General features: G+C 44.6%; 1 protein-coding gene across 4 annotated transcripts in view; it reads left to right on the top strand.

The window, feature by feature from the left end:
* The window catches only part of rerea (arginine-glutamic acid dipeptide (RE) repeats a), a 122,971-nt gene that overhangs the window by 55,757 nt on the left and 42,913 nt on the right, over positions 1-24,301 (top strand). For all 4 annotated transcript variants that reach the window (XM_056383852.1, XM_056383851.1, XM_056383850.1 and 1 more), the window contains one exon: positions 2,549-2,619. In XM_056383852.1, coding sequence (XP_056239827.1) covers positions 2,549-2,619 — 71 coding nt within the window. The remainder of the gene's footprint in view (positions 1-2,548; positions 2,620-24,301) is intronic.

Here is a 24,301-nt window from a genome sequence, read left to right as displayed (position 1 = left end):
CTGCTACACCGAAGGCTACATCCATCCAGCTAACACACACTTCAACCCTAAAAAAAAAAAAAACTACCCATCCCCCCACACAGACCCCCACCACAGCTAAACCCCTAGTCCCTCCCCTTTCCACTTCTCCACTTGAGCGAGGAGACCCACTTCCAAATGCACAAAATGGCAGGAATGTTTAACAAGCCAGGCAGACCCTGGAGGAACCGTGTGGCCCTGCTTCAACAAGCCACCCCCCACCCCCCCCAACCTCCCTGAGCTGTGCTGCCTCCTTTTTGTTCAAAGGGCAGAGTCTGAAGCGTTAACTTGATTTTTAACTTTCACATTCACTGAGATTCGTGTTATAGTTGCTTTCAGAGAAATGCCCTTGAGGTAGTAGACTTTTAGTGCCCAGGATGAATTTAAAATGTGCTTTTGACGTTCGAAGAATAGACTCGCTGGCTGTCTGTGAATGATTTAACTAGATTCCTGTCTCTCTTTTTTCCCACCACCTATCTTTTTCACTCTGCCTGTCTGTTCTTTATGCCTGTTGATGTACTCTGGGGTGTAGACACAGAGATCTGGCCTCTCTAAATGAATGTGCCGACGAGGTGAAGGGACACTAAACCCTAATTCCCCCGATTTGACTCCTCTGAAACATGTCATCTCATTCAGATTAGTCTCTTTTGTTCTCTGCCCTCCCCCCACTCCCTCCCTCCTGCTCCCTCCTCCGCCTCTACTCGCTTCTCTCTGTCTCTCTCAACACATACACACACACTATGTCGCTCACAGATCACACAATAGAACTGATGGATATTTTCATTCATGTTATCTTGTAAATGACTTCCAGGGATGGTGTAGAGGAGGGAGAAAAGGAGAGAGAGGGGAAAAGCGAGAAGAGGGCAATAGTGAGAGAGATATAATGCGTCATTCAGAGCCAGCGAGGGTGATAACCCCCCCCCTCAGAACAGCTCATTCAGCCTACAGCAGATAACAAGCCCACCCTGGGGTTACACACACACACACACACACACACACAGCCTCTCAAAAAAACAAAGCCCATGATGTCACAGGCACACACGTACACACCAGCCCCTCTACAAATGGTATCTTGGGTGTCAGAGCCATTTAATATCTTTGCCACCCCTCTTTTCCTCTGCAAGCGGTAAGATAAACCACAGCCAGATCGATAACTCTGTTGACACAAACAAATAAATAACAGATGATGGCACTGTCAGTCTCTGAAAAAAGCTAGCTGCACATCTTTTGTTAGGAAAAGTGTGGCTCAGTCATTCCGTACAGAACAGCTCAGCACGTGTCTCAGTGAAATGAGCACTAGCGCTTTGTGTTGTCAGTGGAAGTCTTACCTAAGGTGGCTTTTTTTTTTTTGTTCTTTTGTCTTTTTTGAATCAAACCTTGCAAAGCTGTGAGATAGTAGAGCAGAGTAGCTTCCCATCCTCATGGCCTTGTGTATGTGTGAACGTTAGCAAGAATGCTACGCTCTGATGCACCAAACTGTAAGCAAAACCAGCCCTGGGAGCATTCAAATGGCTTGTTGTATTGCTGTCTTGCTGAATAGAAGGTCAGTTTTCAGTGGTTGTAATCTTTTGAATTTGATTGTTTTGCTTGTTGAGCAAGCAAGAACTCTGTTTTACAGGTTATTATATAAAAACCAAAACAAATCAATTTTTTGCTCAGTTTGATCATACTTTGTGTTTCAGCTAAGAGCCAAGGTGAATGGGAGACTATTATGCTAATTTGACTTTTGTGAATTTAGATATCTTTTTCCATAATAATTCTAACCCTTGGCTGTTTCTTGAAAGTGCTGTACCAGGCTCAGCAGTAACCATTAGCCACGTCCCACACCTGCTCCTCCTCCTCTTCCTCCTCCTCCTCCTCCTCCTCTTCTCAACAGAAGTGGTTGTGTGTTTTTTGTCCTCTGCAGCGTGAATGTTTTTGTTAAGGGAATGAGGGTTCACGACCTGGCCATACCACCAGTCACATTCAATTTAACAGCACAGCCGGCCAGGGCCACCTCCTCACACACATTATGAGAGGGTTGCTTTTAATACTTGTGAGGGTTATGTAATTAGGCAACATTTTAAAATGCGAAGGAGAAGACACAGGGTGGATTTCTTTTTTTTTTTTCTTTTTTTTTTTTTTTGTATTCCTGCTAAGCTAACCCAAAGCTTACTGGACATATAAAGGGGCAATGACAGAAGTTGTCATTTGATAGAAATGGGTTACAGTGATGACTGCAGGGTGGGTTGGGGTTAAAGCTAGTATTGCTCACTGGTGTATAAAAGGAGTGGAACAATAACATAATTCCCCTTGGGCGTAATGTTTGCTTTGGAAAGGCAACCTTGTAGTGTTCCAAAAGTCCTTAATCCTATTACTCGCATTCCAATTGAATTTGACTCAAGGAGAAAAATGTCTTTTCAGCAGAGGTATCGGCACTCAAAATAATATATTACTGAGTCTGGCTGCAGAAAAACATGAAAGCTTTGGGAAATGTGAACATCATCTTTCAAACTCAGTTTTTTTTAAAAATGTCTTTTCTCACTTGCAGATTGTGTGTACATTGAGAGTCGGCGGCCCAACACTCCCTACTTCATTTGTAGCATTCAGGATTTCAAGCTGGTGAGTACATTTTGACTTCATGATTGACCTGTTTTATGTCCCAGTGTCGTCACACTGGCCTGAGATTCCACACCAACCACCCCACCCCCCACCCCCCACCTCCCATGTCCCATGCTGAAAATATAAACCACTATTTCTCAAGGGAGGAGGGATTCCTGAAGAAATCAGGGCTACATTGGCGGGTGCACCATAATTCAGAGATACAGGTGCAGAGTTGCACATTTTTGTTGCACAGTGGAAGTGTGATGAGAAATGAATACAATCATAGTGAAATACAAATGAGTTTATATCCCTAGGTTTGTTTTTAAAGGGCTATGTGGAAAAATAAAAATCCCTCTGAGAATCAGGCTTGAATATTAACCACCTTTTTGATCCACTGGCAGTGTAATAATGCTCGTAATAGAAATAAAGATGTTTGTCGATGCACTTAATTGATTTAATGAAGGAGACCTTCACCAGTTTTCAATTGATTTTTTTTGTAAAACCTAATGTGGTCAAATTGCCTCTTTTGCTGAATAAAGAAAGAAATTAGTTTTTAATTTGCTGCTGAGGATGGCTGATTCATCAGGCTCGGTCAGTTTAGTGAGGTGGTGCTTGTTTGCGACACCTGAAATGTATCACAGGAGCGCACGTGCACACACACACACACACACACACACACACACACACAAACAATTGATTTTCCCACACTGCATTTTCTATGTTTACTAAAAGGGAGATCACATTTGAGTTCACCCAACAGATTTGTCTTTGTTCATACTGATGAAAAAGGATGTAAGGTTACTGTTTAAGATATGTGCTGAGGTAGCTACAGTGTAGTCCACTACTGACACACAGCATGGTTTTAGAAGTCATGAATGAATCACAGCTACCTGCAAACCATGCAGAATATCTTTTTCAAGTTAAATATAACCTGGCAGTGCTGTAGTATCAAACTGGGCATTTTCACACCCAGTTCTTATAATGGTTGGCTCTATGTGATTTATCTCAGAGGTCATTGCACCAAAGTGTTTCTATTGGCTGAGGAAATTTGCCAGTCAGAGTTCACCAAATTTGAAGTGTGAAATTGATTATGCAACTGAAAGTGATTTTTTTTTTAAATTGGTCATTTGTATTTTTTTCCACCTGCCACAAATGGAGAGCGGAACACATTTAGGTGCAGGTTTGTGGTAATGTGACTACTGGAATATGTAATCAATGGGTTTATGGAGCCAAATGAAGCAGCATCTAAGCCTGCTGGAGTGAACATTGCTTGTCTTTTAACAGATTGGTTGTCTAAGCAGAGTGCAGAGGGCTCAGTGAGGGGCGGTCAGGCCCCGGGGGGCCAAAGTAATGGCTGCCAACAGCCAGGGTGATGATGGGAGGTCAGCTTAGAAGCCATGCACACCACTTTTGGAAAAGGTGGAATAGTGCGTGTATATAATAATATATGCGTGAGTTTGAGTTAAGGATGTTGCCGCTTGTGTTTCACGTGTGAATACTTGTGTGTGTGTGTGTGTTTGTGTGTGAAGGGCAGTTGTTGTGTGAAGAAGGGGTTTTAAGGTGAGCCCTGCAGAGGGGAGGACAGCCTGGCCCCACAGCAGCAGGGCTTTAATCGGATTGCTACTAGAGAGTGCTGAGGATGGCAGGAACCCCTCCCCGAGCTTGCACATGCGCATACACACACTCACACAAAAACCCACGCACCTGCACCTTGATTAAGAGCGTCAGAAGAGGTCTGGGGCAGACAGAGGTAATTGTCCAGGGAGAGAGAGAGAGAGAGAGAGAATACTAGCTCCATTAGCTGGCCCATCTTTCTCTCTCTCTCTTTCCTCTCTTTCTCTCTCTGTGTCTCTCGCTCTCTGTTACTCCCTCCCCCCATCCATCTGTAATTAATGAACAGCCATCTGCATGCCTGTATGTGTTTGAGCAGACTGTACCCTTGTCGTCCTATGTTAAAACAACAAGCCCCGCTGGCTCTCTAAACAAGTACAGTGTTTTTCAATGAGCTCACTTTGTCACCAGGCTACACATCACAAAAGATTGGCATTGTGCTGGCTACATTGAAAACTCATAATCTCTATTTACTAGACCAGCACAAAATCCTCTTTTAGGATGATAGCTGAATTAGGTTGTAATTGTAACATGTTGGTATAAACTACCATCTAGCTGGCCAACCTCGAATCTACTCTGTCACCCTGCACTCAAAACTGGGACACAGACTTGTGCCACTGGGAGAAAAAAATGTTCATCCACTCATTCTGCTCTTTTGTCGAACATAATGGTTGGTGTAATCGCATTTCCTTCTCTTGCCACAATATATTGAAAAGCAGAGGCAGCAGGCAACTAGAGATCCATGTAAGTGAACCATGCATTAGACATCAACTCATTCTCTTTATTTCCTATCCTCTCATCCCTCCCTGCGCCTGTCTCCGACCCCCGCTTTTTCTTGCCGCGCAAATTATCGATCAGCCCCCCTCTGTGGGGGGAACAGGGCTTTGGAGGCGCAGCAGAGGGGGAGGAAATTTCATTGGTCCTGAACCAAACAACCTCATCAGTATTGCCCCTCTTGCACCCTTCTCCTTTTCCCTGTCTCTCTCTCCTCCCTCAGTCTTTAGGCTGTAACAGTCTCACTCTGTACTTTATCTAATGACCTGTGAATCTAATTAGACGTGTGTAGAAATCCTGAATGCAGCCATCAATCTCTCCTGCATGGGGAAGAACAAGGATTGAAGCCCACCTCTCTGTATATCTTTCTCTCACCGGGTATCTTCTCTGCGTCGGGATGATTGTTGCATGCTTGTGCGCTTCCTTGTTGCTTCTGAACACACGGAGCAGAGTCACTCAGCAATAACATGCAAAACAAAATCCATGCTGTGGTATTATTGGGGTCATTCTGGACTTGGAGGACAATCATTTTCCCTAGTTTGTTTGCTCAACAGTGGCAGCTCTGGTACCCACTGTAACCTCTGTGACATATTGATCTGGCCATATAGATTTCAGTCTCTTGCCTTCCTCCTAAAATGTCTGCCCAGATACAGGGCTGACCAGTAGGAGGCCATTTTAACCGTTAACAAAATCAGCAGTGGAAGGAAGACATCGAAATGCAGACTCTTTATGATTTCAGTAATCCTCTTCTGTGCTAATGTTTAGATTATTAGAAAAGGGACAAAAATGTATATGTAAAAAAAATAGTAAACTTTGTCAATTTTGTGAGTTGACAAAATGATTTACAAAATTCACAAGACAAGATAAAAGCTTGAAGCAGGAAAACAATGGCACCACAAGAAACATATGGTTGAATATGAAACATGACTTTAAGTGAATTTAATATCTTCACTACAAGTGCATGGAAAACCAGAATGAAGACATGTAATAAGGTGTATTCTAAAAACACATGTCTTTTTTTCCCTCTGATGTGATTGGTTGGGTCAGTTAAGGGCCAACAGTCCCTCCGGTATGTTTTCCCACAAGGGCAAGTTTCAGTTTACACCCTGTGCCCACGACCCTGTAATGTGTTTACGATCTATATTTGATGAGAGCAACACAGAGATCCTGCAGTAGACTTGTGTATGTCCATGTGCATGTTTACCATGTCTATATTTTTTACGTCATGCAACTTATATCATGATTATGCAGTTTGTGCACATATTTATCTGGTTCAGAACAACACGCACACACACACAACCCGATGTTGTTTTGAGGATAACCTAAGACAATAAGCCACCTGACAGCGACTGAGCACTGAACAATCTGCAGCCATATCTGCCCATTGACCCTGACTTCACCAATCCATCCTGCTTTTCTTACCCTGATTGTCTCCTCTGTCTCCATTTCTCTCCCGCTCACTCTCTCATCTGTCTGTTTCTACACTTCATTCCTCCCTCATCCCCAGTCCTCTTTATCTGCTGTCACTCACCTCCCTCCCTCCTCCCATCCCATGTTCTGGTCATTGTGTCCATGTCCTCGACGCTCATTGACCCCCCTACCTCCCTCTTTGCTCGTATCTAACCTCATTTGCTGTTATTGGCCAAGTCAGCTGTGTTTCGTCCTCCCTCCCTCCCTTCACCCTCTCCCCCTCTCTCGCTCTCTCTGCTTTCTCCCAGCATCCCTGTCTCCCTCCCTCTTTCGCTAATGGAGTGATTGCAGCGTTTTCTCCCTCCGGGAACGAGGGATTGAGGAGCCCAGTACACCAACACACACCCACACACAGTCTTACTCTTGCTGTTAGTCTTACAGACACACACACACACACACACACACACACACACAGAGTTCTGGATCTCCCTGCTTATGGACTTTTAATTAGATGCCATGTACAATGCAATTATCTTGCCAGGACTCCAGCTCAAATGTTACAGGCTGATGAGCTTAAGAGAGTGATGGGTTTTCTTTGTCATATAGCCAGTATACTGTGTGAACCCTGTTCACTGGTTTTTCATTTTGTGCCCCTCAGCTTAGCATCAGTTCAGTAACACAGTGTAAGGTTATAGGCATCTCAAGGTTGAGCTTGCTCTGTTTGCACTCTGAAATGTGTGCAAGCAAATCTGTGATACGTTGTGCATTCACACGTGTCCAGTGAAAACATGCCGCGATGGAGTGTTTGTTCAGGCTTCTAGCTCTGTCAAATTACACATCCACACATGCACAATGCACGTGTGTGCGTGATATTGGACGCAATTGATGTGCTTCAATCTAATTGATGACATATGCTGAAACAAAATCTGCATCTGGAAAGTGAAATGACCCGACTATAAACCTTACCTCCTATTGATTAGCATTTGGCCGTGCATCTTACATACCAGATTTGTGCATGTGGGTGTGCATGAATGGATACCTAATCATTAAGGACACGCATAGTAAATTGGTTTAACTGTCACTAAGAAACAAAAAAAATCAGGGGCATCCTGACTGTGGTTTTTATATCGCTCTCTCCTTTACTCATATTTGCTCTTTTAACTGGAAACTGTCAAAGGAAGCACAACTATTATTAAATTATCTTTCAAAATTAGTTTCAGCTTTGCATTTATCCGTCAAAAAATCAATCGAGGCTCCCATTCAATCTTGTAATACATTATATTTTTCTGATAACTGAATTAATAGCATTTGTGACTCCCAGATGCTCACTGAGACATGTACATGTAGCTACATTTCCAAACTATTTGAGCCCTTTAAGTCCTTTCCTTGAGATGAGTGCACTCCTCTGGTGTTTATAAAAAGTCATTTAATTTTTGTTCTTAAACTGTTTGAAATGATTGATTGGAAAGAAACATTTAACAATTACCAGCGTTCAAGCATCGTAGCTTGAAAAAAGAATGATGAATACAGCAATTTATAGATTTCTACATTTTCACTTAACATTGCAGTGTGGCACAATGGTTTTTCGAGGATTGTAGCACAAAACAAAGACTATGCATTTGCGGGTATATTTTATTGATGCACAAAATACCAGATCATTTTTTATGCTAGATAAAGTTCCTGCAGTGTTTCATCTCATCACATGATCTAGTGATGTGATTGCACACTCAAAATTTAAACATTGATTATTTATGAATGTCCCTAGTTCTCAGTGTGTAATCAGGACATATGCGCTGTCCATGTGTGGTTACATGTGTATTCAAATGCATGTGTGTGTTGGAAGGATATGACGGCATAGCTTTCCCAGTTGTCATGTAAACAATGTGTGTACACCTCCCCTACACACACACACACACACACACACACACACACACACACACACACACACAGGCAGGCGCGTGCACACACACTAAATGTTAATTGTATCTCACAACTGTTTCCTGATGGTTTTAGCTGGTGCTTATCATACAGCCTTGGAAAATACCACCTATTCAAAGCCCATAATTAAAAATGTTTGATAAAGATGCAAATATATGTGCATAAATACGCATGCTTAACATGAGCAGTTATTAGGTTTTTCTGTGGATCCTGAGTATAGCCCTAATGGAATCCAAAGTGCTGAGAATTAGCTTAACAATGAGATCCACTGGTTAATCAGCTCGCGGCTAGCTTGACTGCACATGTTCAGATCCATGCAAAAAATATCACTTAATGTACAATTTGGCATCGGTACATGCAGTTCCCTTCCATCCTTCTGATCCTTCCCCTGATTTCTCCCTATATGTAAAACTGCAGTGTCAAAGTGGCCTGTAATGAACAACCTGTGCATTTTATTTCACCACACAGTCTCTCAATGGTATCGTACCATTGAGGTAGTGGTGGGAGGTTGACTAGACAGGCATCACTTGTCTCTTGCCACTGCCTAGAAGGCTGAGTTCTCTCTTTTTATCTTCCAATTCCTCCCTTTGCGACCACCCTCCACCCCACCCCCATCGAACATTTTGAAATGCAATTATGGATCAGTGAGCACTGCCATCAGTCGCTCTTCTTGTTAATATTTATCGAGTGGAGCAGCAGCCGCTGCCATCTCTTGAGAGAGGGGCGCTACAGTCATTAGGGGCAATTTTGTGTGTGTGTATTTGTGTGTGTGTGTGTGTGTGTGTGTGTGTGTGCTACTCAGCTCTTCCTTTCATTCCAAGGTCCACTCAGCTGCTGTAAGCGCGCTGGTACATTTCACAGGCATGAACATGCGGAGGTGCAGCCTTTCACAATTGTGTGTGGGGCTGTCTTAAGTGTCTGCTTGTCTCTGTGCTCTCTGTGAGGAAGCAGCTTTGACAAGGGCATCTAGGCGTCTATAGACACGGCTGGCCAGCCGAGCCTGCTGCAAGCTGTTTGATTGAAGCATTCTGCCTGTAATGTTCCCCATTGAGTTGCTGCCTTAAAGCAATAGAACCACAGCACAACAGCCACTAAACAGTGAATGGCCATTCATTGTCACTTACCTTCTAAAGGAAAACAGACCAGAAATGGTTGCTGACATTATGGTTCTTAAATGTGGTAGGCTGGAGCAGGTTAACACATGAAGTGGAACATTTTTTTTTGATTTGAACAAATTAATTCAGCTCAGATTACGTGCTTTTATTTGACAAATAGCCCCCTCCCTTTCCTTCCCTCACAGTTGGCTGTGACTAAACCCTGTGAGCAAAGGATTTTTTACTGCTGCTTTGGCAGTATCAGGTGACTTTCCCCATTATGACCGTTTTGATTAATGCTCCTCTATGAGGTATTCACCCCACCAATCCTGCCTTCCCCTCCCATTCCCTCCCACCTCCTCTGTCTCTACACACTTGAAATTTCATTGAGGTGAAGCCATTAATGCCATTCTTTGTAATAACATTAGGTCATTTAGCCAAGGTGTTGGGGTCACTAGCTGCAGCAGCTGCTGTTTCTATGCAAGCATGCTCTTGCAAGACTGACAAGTGCTAGTCCTACCGTGGTGTCAGTTTGCAAGCTTGGTGCATTTCTCAGATGGAGACAGACGTGCATCTCTCAGACGGCTACAGAGCTCTGTCTCTCTTTAGGGAGGCAGGTTAGATTGATCGTCCACACGAGCGCCGCGTTGAATAAATAAAGCAATACAAATGGCAAGGTTGAGATAACAACACAGTTCAGACCCAGCGAGTGGAGGAGGCTGTATTCAGCTCTCCTTGTAGGTATAAAGCCAAGCCAACCCTCTTCTTGGCTCCTCGCTTCTACTCTACTTCACATTTCCCTCTTTTCATCTTTGTGGAAAGATAACACTTTTTCCTCTCACCCTCACTGCCCTCCTTGTGCATTAGCTAAATGCTGCTATGGAAACTAGTTGTTCAGCCAATAGGATTATCTCTTTCTTCAGGATAGCAGACGAGAGGGGAGGGAAGTAGAGACAGGCTAAAATCAAAATGGGGTTTTGTGTGTGTTTTTAGATGGAGAGGGTGCAGCCTCCGGACAGTGGGGGTTGGTCGGGCTGAAGGGCCAGGCAAGCAGCCATAGCATTTTCATAAGTCTCTTTAAAAGCTCAATCAATAGCCGCCTCTTTGACCCACCACTGCTAAATTATTCAGCGGAGAGGCCCTTTTGCCCACTCTTCCCCTTGGAGTTTCATTAGTTGAGTTTACTTTCACCGGCTTGGCTACATCTCTCTCACACAAATGCATGCAAATTTGTCATGTCATTTTTCAGTGACAGATGACATTTGGGCCTTGCATATATATCCAAGTGCTAATTCCACCCCTAGTTGCTGAGTTGTTGAAATATTCAGTGGTGCTTCAGACACTTTTCTTTTTTTTCTGGCACATCACAAGTGAAAATGTCTCCTCTGATGTCTTCACTAACATCTGAAGCAAATTCGCTGCGCTCCGGCATGGAGCACTACATTTTATCTTTAAAGCAGAAGAGCAAACAGTGCTATCTTCTTTGGCACTGGCTTTGATGAGCAAGTGGGAAAACAAATGTAGCAAAGACGACAAGAAAGGCAGGTAGATTTGATGCTGTTAAAACCTACACGACTCCCAACCCAGTCGGTGTATATGAAAATAATCACAGGGCCTGTTTAATTATCTGACCAGGACTTCCTGTTGAAATGAAAATGGTCGACTCCTCCATATGGGGCTGCATGCTAAATTAGGGGGTGAAGGGTCCTTTGAAGTGGGTTAATGTTCACAGTGTCTCACAATCACTGGGGCTAGATGGTTTCCACAGTAGATACCAGCTGTATGTTACCATGGATATATCTATCAGTAGCTCTTAAGAGTATTGTTTTCAGAGGAGACTCTTTTGTCTTTGTGTGGCCACCCAGTGCTGAGTGTAGTAACCACACACTAAATACCTTTGCGTGGATTGGTCAAGCTTTAATTGGATTGGCCTCTGTTCTGAAAATGGATGGCTAATTTTACCCCACGTCCTCACCCTTTCCCACTTTACATTTCCACTTTTCCCTCCTGTCGCCTATTTTTCTCCTTTTCCACCCTCCGCTTTTCCCCACTCTCTCAGCTTAAGTGGGTATCTGGCGTGCTTCGCCGCTGGTTCTCAGCTCAGCTCAGTGTAATTTCCAGCTTGTCCAATGTGTGACGTGCCAATAAAAAAAAGAACGAGAGGGGGGGGGGGGGTGAGAGGGGTAACGCTGTGGAAGTGCAGATTTACAGTGGTATCGGGTTCACACGCTTCCACTAGGGCCCTATTTTTTTTTCCTCTCTTTGTCCATTAAAGAACACATGGTGCAAATTAACTCTTGCTGGTAGAGAGAGCAAAGGGAGGAAGGAAAGGGAGAAGAAGGGCAAGGACATCGGTCAGAGAGAGGAGCAGACACGAGAGGAGGAAATTTCAGGGATTGCTGTGAGGTCCCTGGAATGTCTACATTTTGTAGCTTGGAGCCCGCTGCCTCACACAGCCCTTAAAACAACAGCAACATCGCCACAGGCTGCCATCTCAAAGCAGCTCCCCTGCAGCAGCACTGCAATCTCATACAGACCCTCTGACACTCTGTACGTATGTTACAGCTTGACTCACTGCTAACTTTATCCATCCTCCATCTCTGAATACTTGTTGATCTAATGCAACACAACTGGCTCACATATGTTCATGCTTTGATCATGAAAGGGGAATATCACTGTTTAAGAGCTCTCATGTGCCATTTCTCTACAACAATGTGGTCCAGTCAGTTATACATGAACAAGAAAACCCTCTTCTAAACCCAGAAACCAAAGAACCAAGAGCCTTATCAGTCATGTCATCAAGATTTAGACACTGGAGCTGCTCCATAACCAACGAATAAAAGCCTTGAAGGGCTCACAACTCAAGCTTCTGCACTCAAATGAGGATTTTTAGTAGATTTTATAAAATCCTCTGAACCATAAAATGTACCATTACCCACACAGATTGACTGAGCACACTCTTTAACACAAAAAGATGATTGTTTTTGGTAGTGTGTACAGTAAAAAATGCAAACATATAATGCGTGGAAAAAAGAGCAGAAGAGCTGGACAAACAGGTTTTCCTGGATTTTAGCTAATGACGAATTTAAACAGGTCTTTCTTTGGACACAGAAGGGGGATTGTGTGATTTCCATTCAGTGCGTCACATTTCCGCCCGCAGTGGCTGTGACTGGTGTTGCATGTGCTTTGATGGGCGAGTCTAAATTGTGTTTGCCTGTCTGTCACCGCCAATGGATCACATGGGCTGAGGGAACCACAGCTGCGAGGGCTTGGAGACGCTTCACCACACTTGCACACACACTTCATTTATTCGACACATAGGTGTAGGTGCATTTTTGTGACTTGCATCCACACACAAAACATTGTACCCGTTATTATTTTTGCGTTGTGAAACCTTAAATCCTCTGTTGTGCTCACCAAAAACCATCCAGTGTAAACTTCTAAATTCTAATGCCATCCCCTCTCCTCGGCTGCTGTTTTGCAGCACATACCTCAGCCCCCATCTTCCTCCTTCTCAGCTCATCTCCACTGAGATTTCACGCTACTACCAGTTGATTTTATTGTTGCCTCGATCTGAAACAGTATGCTATGAAGAAATATAAACACTATCCACGATGGTAAAGACATTTCCTGGCATCAAAGGGCCGAGCGGTGCTATCCCCTCAGTAGCTGTATTCATTTCTGCTCCCGCCACGCTCAAACGCTCTTTGTTCTTCTCTTTATAGGAATGTACTTAACAGTTTGGCAGTGTTGTGTTTGTGAACAGAGGCGTCTTTGTTCCAGCAGACAGTTAACACTTGTGTACAGAACAGAGGAAGGAAAGTCTGCGTTATTAAGCCTACTGTTAAATTAGCCTAAGCACTATCTTAATGAAATGATTAAGAAAATACAGACCTCCCCTAAGTCTCTCTTTTTGTACAGTTGTCAAATCCCCATGTCTTTTATCCGGTGGTTTCTCCTCTGCCCTGATACAGTTGTAAAGGCAAGCTGCTGTCCTGCATGGCAATCTGTGTTGGGAGCTTTATCTGACATGCTGTTTAATTCCTTCTCTTACTTGCTTTGGAGCTAATTGAAATAACCAGAGCATTTTAAATACTTTTTTCAGTCTTTATGGGACTGCCTGTGTGTTTATTGTAGGACTGTAGTCAGTTATATAGACTTTGACTGCAGCATCACGACAAGCTAACCTTGGGCTATTGAGCTTAAAAGCCCATTTATAGATCGCGATAATGCCCTCCCCATTTGAGGGTGAATAACTCTTTATAGGCTCTCATCATTTGCACTTTTCATATCTTATGGCATTCCCCTCCTTATTCCACTTACACTATTTCTCTTCAACTTCTCCTTTCTTGCTCTCCTCTACTGTCTGGTCCTTGTGATGAATCTTGTGCCTCAAGGCATTGTGGGATGGGGGGGGCTGATTTAGGCCCCATTACTGATGGTGGCCCAGCACGTGGGCTTCTCCGAATCGGTTCACACACCAGGAAGGGAAGACAGAGTAAAAAAGAATAAATAAATAAATAAGTTCTCTCCCGTCTTCCTCCCACCTCTCCGCCTCCTACCTTCACCCTCCTCTCCAGGTGAAATGGAATGATTTAATGTGTGGCCCTGTCGGAGTGGGTAATGGAGTTGGCGGATGAGTGCGAGGGGCCCTCTCCATCAGCAAGTGGAGAGTGTGGAGGGGTGTTGGAGGTGATTGAGACCCCTGTCTGTCTAGGTGTGCTCCTTGTATAGACGGTGACCTCTCGTCCTCTCCTCCCTGCAGAGCCAAGATACACACTCTTATGCAAAACACACACCTCGTTTTTTCAGCGTGTGCACCACAGTGGAATTTGTGCTAACACTCTTCTATCTGTAGACTTGTGACAGGACCTGTAGGGGACTGATGGAGCTTGCTGTTAACAGATGGCTGACTGTCTCTTGGAATGCTTTTTGGCCCAAAACTTAATTTCTAAAGATGCCTCACTGGGTCATTGGAGAGGCTTTTAGATGAGTGATAATGAGACGTAATGTTATTTATTTGTCAAAGCACTTCTTTAGCTTTTTTGAAGCTGCTAATTGGGTGTTACATGTAAGTTAATTTAAGACTTTTTGTTGGTCAGATCACACAACTGAAATAAAGTCACTTTGAGCCTGTCGATAGAGGTTATATCGCAGTGCAATACAAGTACAAATTCGAACAGTGATAGGTACAGAGGGAGAATATTGATTACTACCATTGATCACACTCACACTGTCCTTGCCCCCCCCCCTTGTCTTTGTCTTTGTTTGGTCTGTGCTTACTCGTTAACATTTAACATGTTATAGAGCTCAATGCACAACACTCGCATCCAGTCCACCGCAGTATTAAGTCAAAGGCAGAGATGTTGCTTATTCTTAAGAGTGGGTTTAACAGCCGAGCTCTTGTGTGGATGGCTGCGAGACTCCAGCTTAATTCAGCACACAGCAGCAACTGGCCATAATTAGGTGCAAAGTGTTTGCTGCCACACCAAAATGCCATTTAAATGCCAAATGGCAGTGAGGGTGTGTATAATATGTGGGATCTCTGGCCTATTGCTTTAGACTCTCTGCTGGATTGTTGCTGCTGCCAGAAAGAGGTTACACAGAGATAAGTGGCTGTTCATGTGGCATCGGCCCACACTGCCCTTGTTAGCTCATCAGCTAGGACTCCCCATCCAAAACCTTTCGCACTCCACTGGCTATTGTTAGCAGAGATGCTGTCTCGTAACCAGGAGAGGGTTGGTATTTAACCAATTAAAGTGCAAGTGTGCACCGATGAGCCAACAGCTCCTGCTATTTGCACAGTTTAGGCAAGCTCAGCTGTTGATGTGGAAATCCATTAATTAGATGAGCTTTTTTTTAATTCCAAATCTCATATCTCCTACAACCGTACACAGCTGATTTTGGCTCTTGATAAAGTATTTTGTCTGTGTAGCTCTGAGTCCCACTTTCAGCTGTTTCATTTAACTGCTTTGACTTTAGGAGGCTAGCTGCTAGTCTTCAGATGGTGAGCGCAGCACAGCAGGCCCTTATAAGGAGTGTGAATCAGCTCTGTGGAGGTTCTGCACAGAATCACAAGGTGTCTCGAGCCCACCTGTCAAGCCCCACCACAGCCATCTTTAGCACTACCCTGACAAAAACTGCCAGAGCGCAGCCAGCTTTATGCCACGCCTGCTGATATGCTATGCTAACATGCTATAACAACGCTATTTATTATGGTAATATGTCATGCCAAGTCTGAAATCATTGGTTGGCTTAAAAGAAAGAAGCAGTGTTTTCTCTGGGCTGGCGCAGCAGCCGCTGAGCTTTATAGCCTTTAAAATAAAGCAAGGCTACACATCCCCACATCCCTACCAAAGGTTCTAATGTCTGTGTGTGTGCCTGCATCAGTGTGTGTGAGCAGCCTGTGTAATCACTCCTAGCTGGCGGGCTCAGAGGGAGAGGTGGAATCAATGCAGTGGGCTATGAAGAGAGGAGAGAGAAAGGAAGAGAGGGAGGGAGGGGGCTGATCAATATCATAGCAGCAGGGTGGGGTAATACCCACTTCATGCAGCGCCGCCACAAACAGGGAGGATTGTGGGAGTGAAGTGGGGGACGCAGAGGAGAAGAACAGGAATAAGAGAGGAGAAGAGAGGGAGGGGCAACGGTAAAAAGATGCAAATCTCAGTGGCGCCGGTAAACAAGAGGCTTTGTGTCAATCACCAGATGAAGTGGCACATTTAGCATTCCCCTCTCTCTCTTAACCATTCCGACACTGGGGGGGGGGGGGGGGGGGGGATTGTTTGCTTGGCAGCCGCCCGCCCATTGGTCCGGGCCGGTGACGAGGTGTGGCTGCACGGTGATAATGTATTGGCTGTCATGGCAATGATATCCACTGTTTAAGAGAGTCATCAATAACCCCACCCTGTTGTGTTCCACAGACTGTTAGTCAATGTCTGCTGGATCATCCCATCATCAGCCTATCATATAACTGCGCACACACAATCTATTACAAGCATCCACTCTGTTACAAAGAGCCAGCTGTAAGAACACCTAATCACCCTCCACCCAAGGATAGGTGGATGTCAATCACACCACCACAACAGAGGGAGAAAAGGTGAGAATCTGCCAACAAAACGCAGAGCCGACTAGCTGCACACACCAGCTATAGTACATAAAGCGCTCTCTTTATGCTGCCAGTGCTTTGTCGTTTGAGGTTGCGTGCACCCTACCAGATCTCATGCTGATGCTGATTGCATGGTATGGTGAACTGTGTCTCCTTTCTGCTTGATTTAACTTCAAAGCCGTGACTGCTCTGAGCCGAGCAGGCTTCACATGGCTGTTTAGAGCTGGGAGACAGGATGTGATGGCGGACAACTGAACTGTACACTGTAAACGGACACTTCCTCTGCGGTGGGTAGGAAGTCCCCGCCAAACCATATGGTCACACTGGGATGACCAAATCTACTTCGTGTGTGTGTGTGTGTGTGTGTGTGTGTGTGTGTGTTTGGGGGTGCATTCTTTGGTTTTCCTCTCGATGACTTTCTGAATGTGTTGGTGCATTTATTCCTCTTCTGTTCCTGTGTATAGTATCTTTCCCTGAACATGCTGTTACAACTAATTACATTGACCCGGCCTCTTATCTAACACACCTTGCAGCCATTTTTTTAAAGACAGAGGTAGATGTGTGTATGTGCGAGTCACCTTTCAGTGATGGTGGCAGGGGCAAGTGAGGGGTGAAAGTGAGGCGATAGGTGATTCGGAGAGAAGAAAGCACAGCCTCAGACAGCACTGACCTCTGTCTTTTTGTTCCTTCTGTCGTTTTTTTCTTCCACTCCTTCTCTCACTCATTGCGGGTAAACAGTCATCCCCCTCTCCTTACTGACAGAGTGAGCCGAGGCGAGTAATTCCCCCATCTACAGCAAAATCCTTTGCCTCCCTTACCCAGCCCTGGACGCTGCTGCACAAAGCAAATGCAGTCTGAGCCTGTGTGTGTGTGCGCGCGCGCGCGCGCGCGTGTGTGTGTGTGTGTGCGCGCGCATGTTCAAAGTATGCCTTTTGATTTACAGGCACACACACACGGATAAATGGGCGGAGAAGGCTTTGATGTGCCTGGGTTGCAGAGAGTAGAGATGTTGGTGTGTTGTTCAACCTCTTTGTCTCGCGCTCTCTCGGTGGGCGCTCTGTTTGCCTGTGTGTGTGTGTGCATGTGTGTGTGTGTGTGTGTGTGAACGAAAACCAATATGTTTGACACTACTCTCATCAACACTCAAACGTTTTTTCCATGTTCTGCTTTAGTGATCAACCATGTGTGTTTTATTGTGTCGTAGTTTAGAAAGTCAGCAGCAGAGGCATTGGAAGGGACTGCAGTTTTAATTAGCAGGGATTAAAATACGTTTTTTTAAAATCAGGACATGATATTTTCTGTCACCCATTGAGCCGATATTGTACTGAATGTTTTCTTGGTACATTGCCATTATTGTGTTTATTAAAAATCTGAAAATTCAACAAATTTAAACAAAAATTGCAGACCTTAGAAAGGAGCTATTCATAGATCAGTTTTACATTTCCATCTTCCTTTCACCTGTGCACTGACTTAATCACATGCAAAGTAAAATCCATCATGTCAGATTATAGCATATGTATAGGTGCCTAAAGTCTCACAGAATGTGTTAAACCTGTGCAAAAGTGTCTAAAGGTGTATTTTTGCACTTAACAGCACTTAATAGGAGTTGTATTCACAGCATGTCTGCTTCATTAATGCAGCACAGTGTGTGCAAGGATTTCCATTGTTTCTGCCTTACTAAATTCAATCATTTATACCTTCCTACACCTTTTTAATCTTGCTCTTACACAAGCTATTTATTAGTTTCAAAACATTAATCAGTTATATCTAATTAAAAAAGTTGTTTTACCATTATACTTGTTTACGTTATCTTCTTAATTTACATTCTTGCCTCATTAACTCATTCTACCTTCAATACCATGTAGCCATTTGATAGTTTAAGATAAACAAAAGGCAATACTTCCTGTGATTTTTTTTTTTTCCCCCTCACTGTAAGATGTGAAATCATAAATGGTGAGTTAATTGCGTTGGAAAAATGCATAAAAGTTCTATCAATAATACTATCGCAGAGTTGTGAACAATTCAACCTTTCCCAGTGTTTTTAAAATTGCCTTTGGACTTTATAACTGATACCAGATTGGGTTCATACGTTGTAATTATTGAATTGAGGCAGAAAAGCAGACATGTGTTCCACTGTGACTTGATTTTCAGGTAGAATTAAACATGTTACAAATAGACTGTAATGTTGCTCGCTGACACTCACCAAAAAGTTCATCCATAAAAGTGCTACAATATGGCGGCTGTCATTGCCGGTCTAGACTAAGAGTCATGCAGTACAGCTCCTTCTAGCACTGGGCCAGCCTTGTTATTGCAGCTGTGTTGTCTACAATACATCTCTTGTTGCAGCACAGCAGGAGGCCGCCCAGAGCTTCTGGCCTGTGTGTGTGTGTGTGTGTGTGTGTGTGTGTGTGTGTGTGTGCACATGTGTTATAATCACATTCTTTCACAACATTCAGAATACAGTTGCTGCAAATAGCCTTTTTCATTCTGTGAGATGTAACTGTATTTGGCGAAAGGCCTGTAACATCTTTAAATCTTTTGTTAATACTCATACGCATCTGATACTCTACTGCATTTGCATCCATGCTGATATATTGTAAAACGCATGGGTAGGTAATTTGCATGGGATTATTTGCATATTGTACAAAGCAAGCATGGCTGACAGACCACCCGGCTAGTGTGGCATCTGGCTGAAACACAGCTTACATGATGTATTACTGATAGGGCCAGTGTCATCACTAGAGACTGAAAGACAGGCAAGGTCACCTTCAGACAAAGAGATGGGGGGGGGGGGGGGTTAGAGAGAGACGGGGAGATGGATATCTTCAGAAGCAATGGCCAGATGAAACAATACAATCAAAACGGGTTGAGCTTGTGGTGATATGAGCTCTTCAAGGCTGTCTGTCCAGTTTTACACGCAGCGTTAAGATCTGTTTTTGCATTCTTCTGCTCTTATTTGCCTCCATCTCCGTTTGTGCAACGCCACTCCTCTCTCTCCTCAGTGTGTGTTTGTGTTCTTAAACGGAAACCGTTGTAAATTTGTGTGAGTATGCGGAAATGAGCTTTTGTGTGTGTGTGTGTGTGTGTGTGTGTGTGTGTGTGTGTGTGTTTGTTAGAAGTATCATACATGTTTCTATTATCTGTGTATCAATGTGGGCTGACCATATAGACCAACACACACACACACACACACACACACACACAGCCTCTGGATTTCTCTATGTCTCACACACACACACACACACACACACACACACACACACACACACACACACACCCTATAGACAGTCCTCTGATGGCCTGACAGCTGCTCTTACATAGAGAAGACCTCCAAAGAATTCACACACTATTCCTATTCTACCAGCTCTCCATCATCCCTCTCATAGCACACACCCCATCAGTCTTTGAAGTGGCACACACCCGAACACACACCTTTGTGACTCCCCTGTGAGTTGGTGAGGACTTGTACTACACCCACACCACTCTTCACACATATATATCCTACCCATGGCCAAATCTTATTTGCTTTTCACATGTATTATTACTACTGTATTAACTTACACTTTAGCATGGAAGTTAAATCTCCATGTGTATGTGTGTGTCTGTGTGTGAATTATAACCAGGCGGGAGATCGATTAGCATTGGCTTAAGCAAGCCTTCTCATTTCCTGTCTTCCATTACAGCGCTCAATCAGCCCACAACTCCTTCTCTGCCATACCCTGCTCAGGAGACTGCCACTGGCAGTTGTACACACACACACACACACACACACAGGGTCCGGATTAGCTGGCTTGGCAGACATCCAATATGACAAGTACACACACACACACACACGCAGAGCTTGATATTCATATCCTTTTTGCACGCCCCTCTCTGTGAGCAGTCCCCCCTCTCTTCCTCCTCAGCAGTAGTCCAGTCAGTTTTAGTAAGATGTCTTATTAGCTCACGAGGCTATGCTAACAAGGCAAAGCTAACATAATGGATCACAGGCAAACAGGCTTCCAAACAAAACATCAGACCGTTTAAACACTCTGCACAAAACAAAGGAAGCCTGTGTCGCCCAAAAACGTCAGCATTCCTCAGTCTGTGTGTGTGTGTGTCTGTCTGTCTGTCTGTCTTTCTGTCTGTCTGTCTGTCTGTCTGTCTGTCTGTCTGTCTGTCTGTCTGTCTGTCTGTCTGTCTGTGTCTAACTCTGAATCCTGACTCATGGGTATTACCTTGAGACCGGGCAAGTCTCTGCTCTCAAGAGAACATCCAGGGCTATACGCAAACACACACACACTGGCAAACACACTAACACACAGGAAGCCAGGTATCAAAGCGAGATGGCTTTGAAGCGGTTAAATGAAAGGCTGAAGGCAGAAATGACAATGTTTTCTGGCAGGCTATAACTGTATGTCTGGCTGAGAGGGAGATCTTGGAAAATAAAGTCAGTATTATGATCTGAACACCCAGATATGAGCTCTTCTAACCGCCTCCATCTGTCCTCGCACAGCCTGCGTTTGAAGTCTCACTTGGATCTGCATTCTAGTCTATACCCTGCTAGTGCTGCAAGGATTTCTGACTGTGTTCTCAATATAAAAAAAAAAGACCTGTATTTGTGTGTAGCCTAACTCACTGAACACAAGTTGTCAGGTCCTTTGTGCTCCTGTGTCTGTGTTGTGCAACTAATGATCATCATTATTCTTTATATTTATTCTTTATATCCTGTTTCCTTTCGCCTTCACAGCGCTGCTCTCTGTACCGTCACTTAACTCGTCTTAAATTTCTTGGCTAAAAACCGCCGTGCAGCAGAAGTGTGTTGGAGGCAAAGACAAATATTTAAGTTGGACACAGCCTGGCTATTTTATGGAGCGAGCAGCCGAGGCTAGTGTTCTCCATTCTCTCCGCCCCACTCTGTCTAGAAGGAGGGCAATGCGGTCGTCATCATGTATTTTTCTTATTATTTCTGCCATTAATTTACTTTCTCCCACACTGGGCCCCATTTGAAATAAAGGAGAGATGAAACAAAGACTGGTGCAATTAGCCCTGTTTGTTATCAGCATGGAGTGAAGCGAAGTGTTGGATGAGCCAGACCTCAGATGTGGCAGTCATGTGTGCTGCTTGTGACTCTTTAGTGTATAAAGTATGCCTGTGGTTGGCAGTATGATCCACCAGTTGTGGCCCTCAGCCCTCAAGTCTTAATTAGTATCATCTGTGAGCTCCACGTGACTCAACCCCTCTCCTCTTTCTCTTTCTTCTCTCCGTCTCTGCCACCATCACTCCTTCTGCCTGGATGACAGGAGGACCTGTTAGATGTGTTGGTGTATGCCGACAAATTGTACAGTGACACACATCTGTCATAAAGTGATTTATGTGTGTCTGTTTGATTCCTTGAAAGGGGGTTTTGAATTTATGACAGGCATGGACGCTCATGTTCAAAGGCGCACACACGGCACACACACAAAGAGCAACAAGAGCAAATCTGCCCACTTTGAAACGGCTAATGCTCATCCAATCCAATATGGAGCCGGGCTGACAGATGGGCCCAGTGTGTTCAAAGCAGAGGGCGCCGATTTAATATCCAAACAGGTCAAGCCAAAGAGAGAGACACCCCTGTGTAGGCACGGTGCAAAGGTCCTGCCAGCACCACCGCCACAGCTGGGACTCACCTCACCTCCTCCCTCCTCCCTCTGCCTCCCAAACTCTCTCCATTTGTTCTTGTTGCCAGGCGGGGAAGCAGACTGTGCACAGTTCCTCCTCACAAACCTTGTAATCAGCATTCGTTTAGTGTTATTATATGTGCCTAAGAGAATGAAGCTTGAGGGGCAGGTTGTCCTTCCTTCCTCCAAGTAGCCAAGTGCTCACTGTGAAGCCCATAAGGAGAGGAGGATTGCAGAGTGGAATCCTGCTGCTGCTGGCTCTGACAGCCTGATTTAGAGGTGCTTTCTCTTACCTCTGACACTGAGTCCCAGCCTGCCCTGCTCTACTGCAGGGTTGGGAGAAGAATAGTGGTGCTTATCCTGAAAGCCTGTTATTTGTGTGTGTGTGTGTGTGTGTGTGTGTGTGTGTGTGTGTGTGTGTGTGTGTGTGTGTGTGAGAGAGAAAGAGAGAGAGTGCATTCTCTTGTATGTGTTTGCTCACACAGCATGCTGGCATTTCTTTTTAACAACCTCCTTTGTCAGTCACTGAGATGTCGAAGATTGCGTGAGCACAGCAGATCTCTTGTACCTCACCAGTGTATGTTCACACACACAGTGTGTGTGTGTACGCGCACACATGTGTGTTCTGTCGTCCAGATGGAAGTGCTTATTGAGTGCTGGTGTGCTGGCAGATCTCTCTGTCTCAGAGAGAGCGGGAGAAAATAAGTGAGAGAAAGAAGGAAAATGAGGAAGAGAGAAAGCCGAGTGGAAAACCCTTCCAATCAGATCCATCATCGTTGTGTGTGAGTGTGTGTGTTTATGCGAGTGTATGAGTGATCTTCCCAGCCAGCTCTTCCTGCCTGCCTCCCCTCTCTAATCTTATCATGTCGGAGCAGCAGATTAGTCCTCCTAGATCTCATCTCTGCCTCCAAATGCCACAATCAGCCTTTTGTTCTTTGGTTGTGCCTACTCTCCCCTGGCGGCAGGCAAGGTGAACATTCCCACAATCCGCCCTCCATACCATTTTGAGCCTCCGCTTGTCAATGTCACACAGCTACCAGTTCTGATCTGCCATACCTGAGCCTCCCCTGCCCCTGGGGCGCTAGCTAACTAAGCTGTTAGCTCAGCAGCCTGCTAGCCTAGCTGAACTGCTTGACATTCCTGGCTAACACTGAGCTGCTGCTGCTGCTCTGTTTGACCTCCCCCTCTTTCCTCCCTCCCTCCCTCCCTCTCTCTCGCCGTCTCCTTTGTCTGTGTGTTTGGGATCTGTCTTTCCTTCCTTACTTCTGGCTGCCACCTTCTGAAGGAAGTCATAGATCCTGGTTGCTGATGTCACCAGTGAGGGGAGGGAGGGGGGCGTCACTAACAGGGTTAGCAGAGGAAGAAGAGAGTGTTTGAAAAGCAGAGAAAATAAACAGAGGTTTCCTGTTAACGAGGTGCACTGGGGGCCTGTCGTGTGGGAGCGAGAGGGTCTGGTTTTGTTTAAAGCAAAGCTCTAGTGTTACAGTGTGAGGAGGAGGAGGAGGAATAGGGCATTAGCTTTGAGGGTTACAGGTTGTAACAACGTTCCCTTAGTTTTGTCACAGCTCGGTTTGGCTGCAAGGCAATGACCATGTTGTGAAGGCCACTGTGATCAGATGTGGGAGAAAGTAGGCGCTCGCTGCTGCTGCTGCTGCTGTGCACTCTACCAAGTATCGGAGGACTTACAGGAATAGTTGAGCGTGTTAGCATTGGTTTTGCATTGGAAAGCACTTTGTTGATTTCACACTCTCTTACTTGAAAACACGAATTAATCCCACACTCAGTCTTTTTAATCTTTTCAAGTGTATACCTCTACAGATTTCCTCCCTCAAATAAGAGCTGGTTTCTTTTCAAATTTAAAGCCTTTCCTTGTAAAAAGGATAGTCTGCCCTCTGTATTTCCCTCTTCCCCCTGGTCTTTGTAGTGGTGTGGTCATACACAGAGGCCCCAGCTCCAGAGTTGACTACACACATGCAGCCACACAAAGAAAACTGCACAGCCATTATGGATCCAAGGGGCCAGCCACATTTAGCTAGTCAAAAGGGAGAATTAACCGACTCGCACAATGCCTGGTTTGTCTTGGCTGCTTTTAGAAAAGCATTCATTTACTTTTTATTAACAGAGAT

This window comes from Seriola aureovittata, chromosome 9 (assembly GCF_021018895.1).
Source record: "Seriola aureovittata isolate HTS-2021-v1 ecotype China chromosome 9, ASM2101889v1, whole genome shotgun sequence".
Lineage (NCBI taxonomy): Eukaryota > Metazoa > Chordata > Actinopteri > Carangiformes > Carangidae > Seriola > Seriola aureovittata.
Note: the sequence above shows the minus strand (reverse complement) of the source record. Positions and strands in the feature narration are given on the sequence as shown.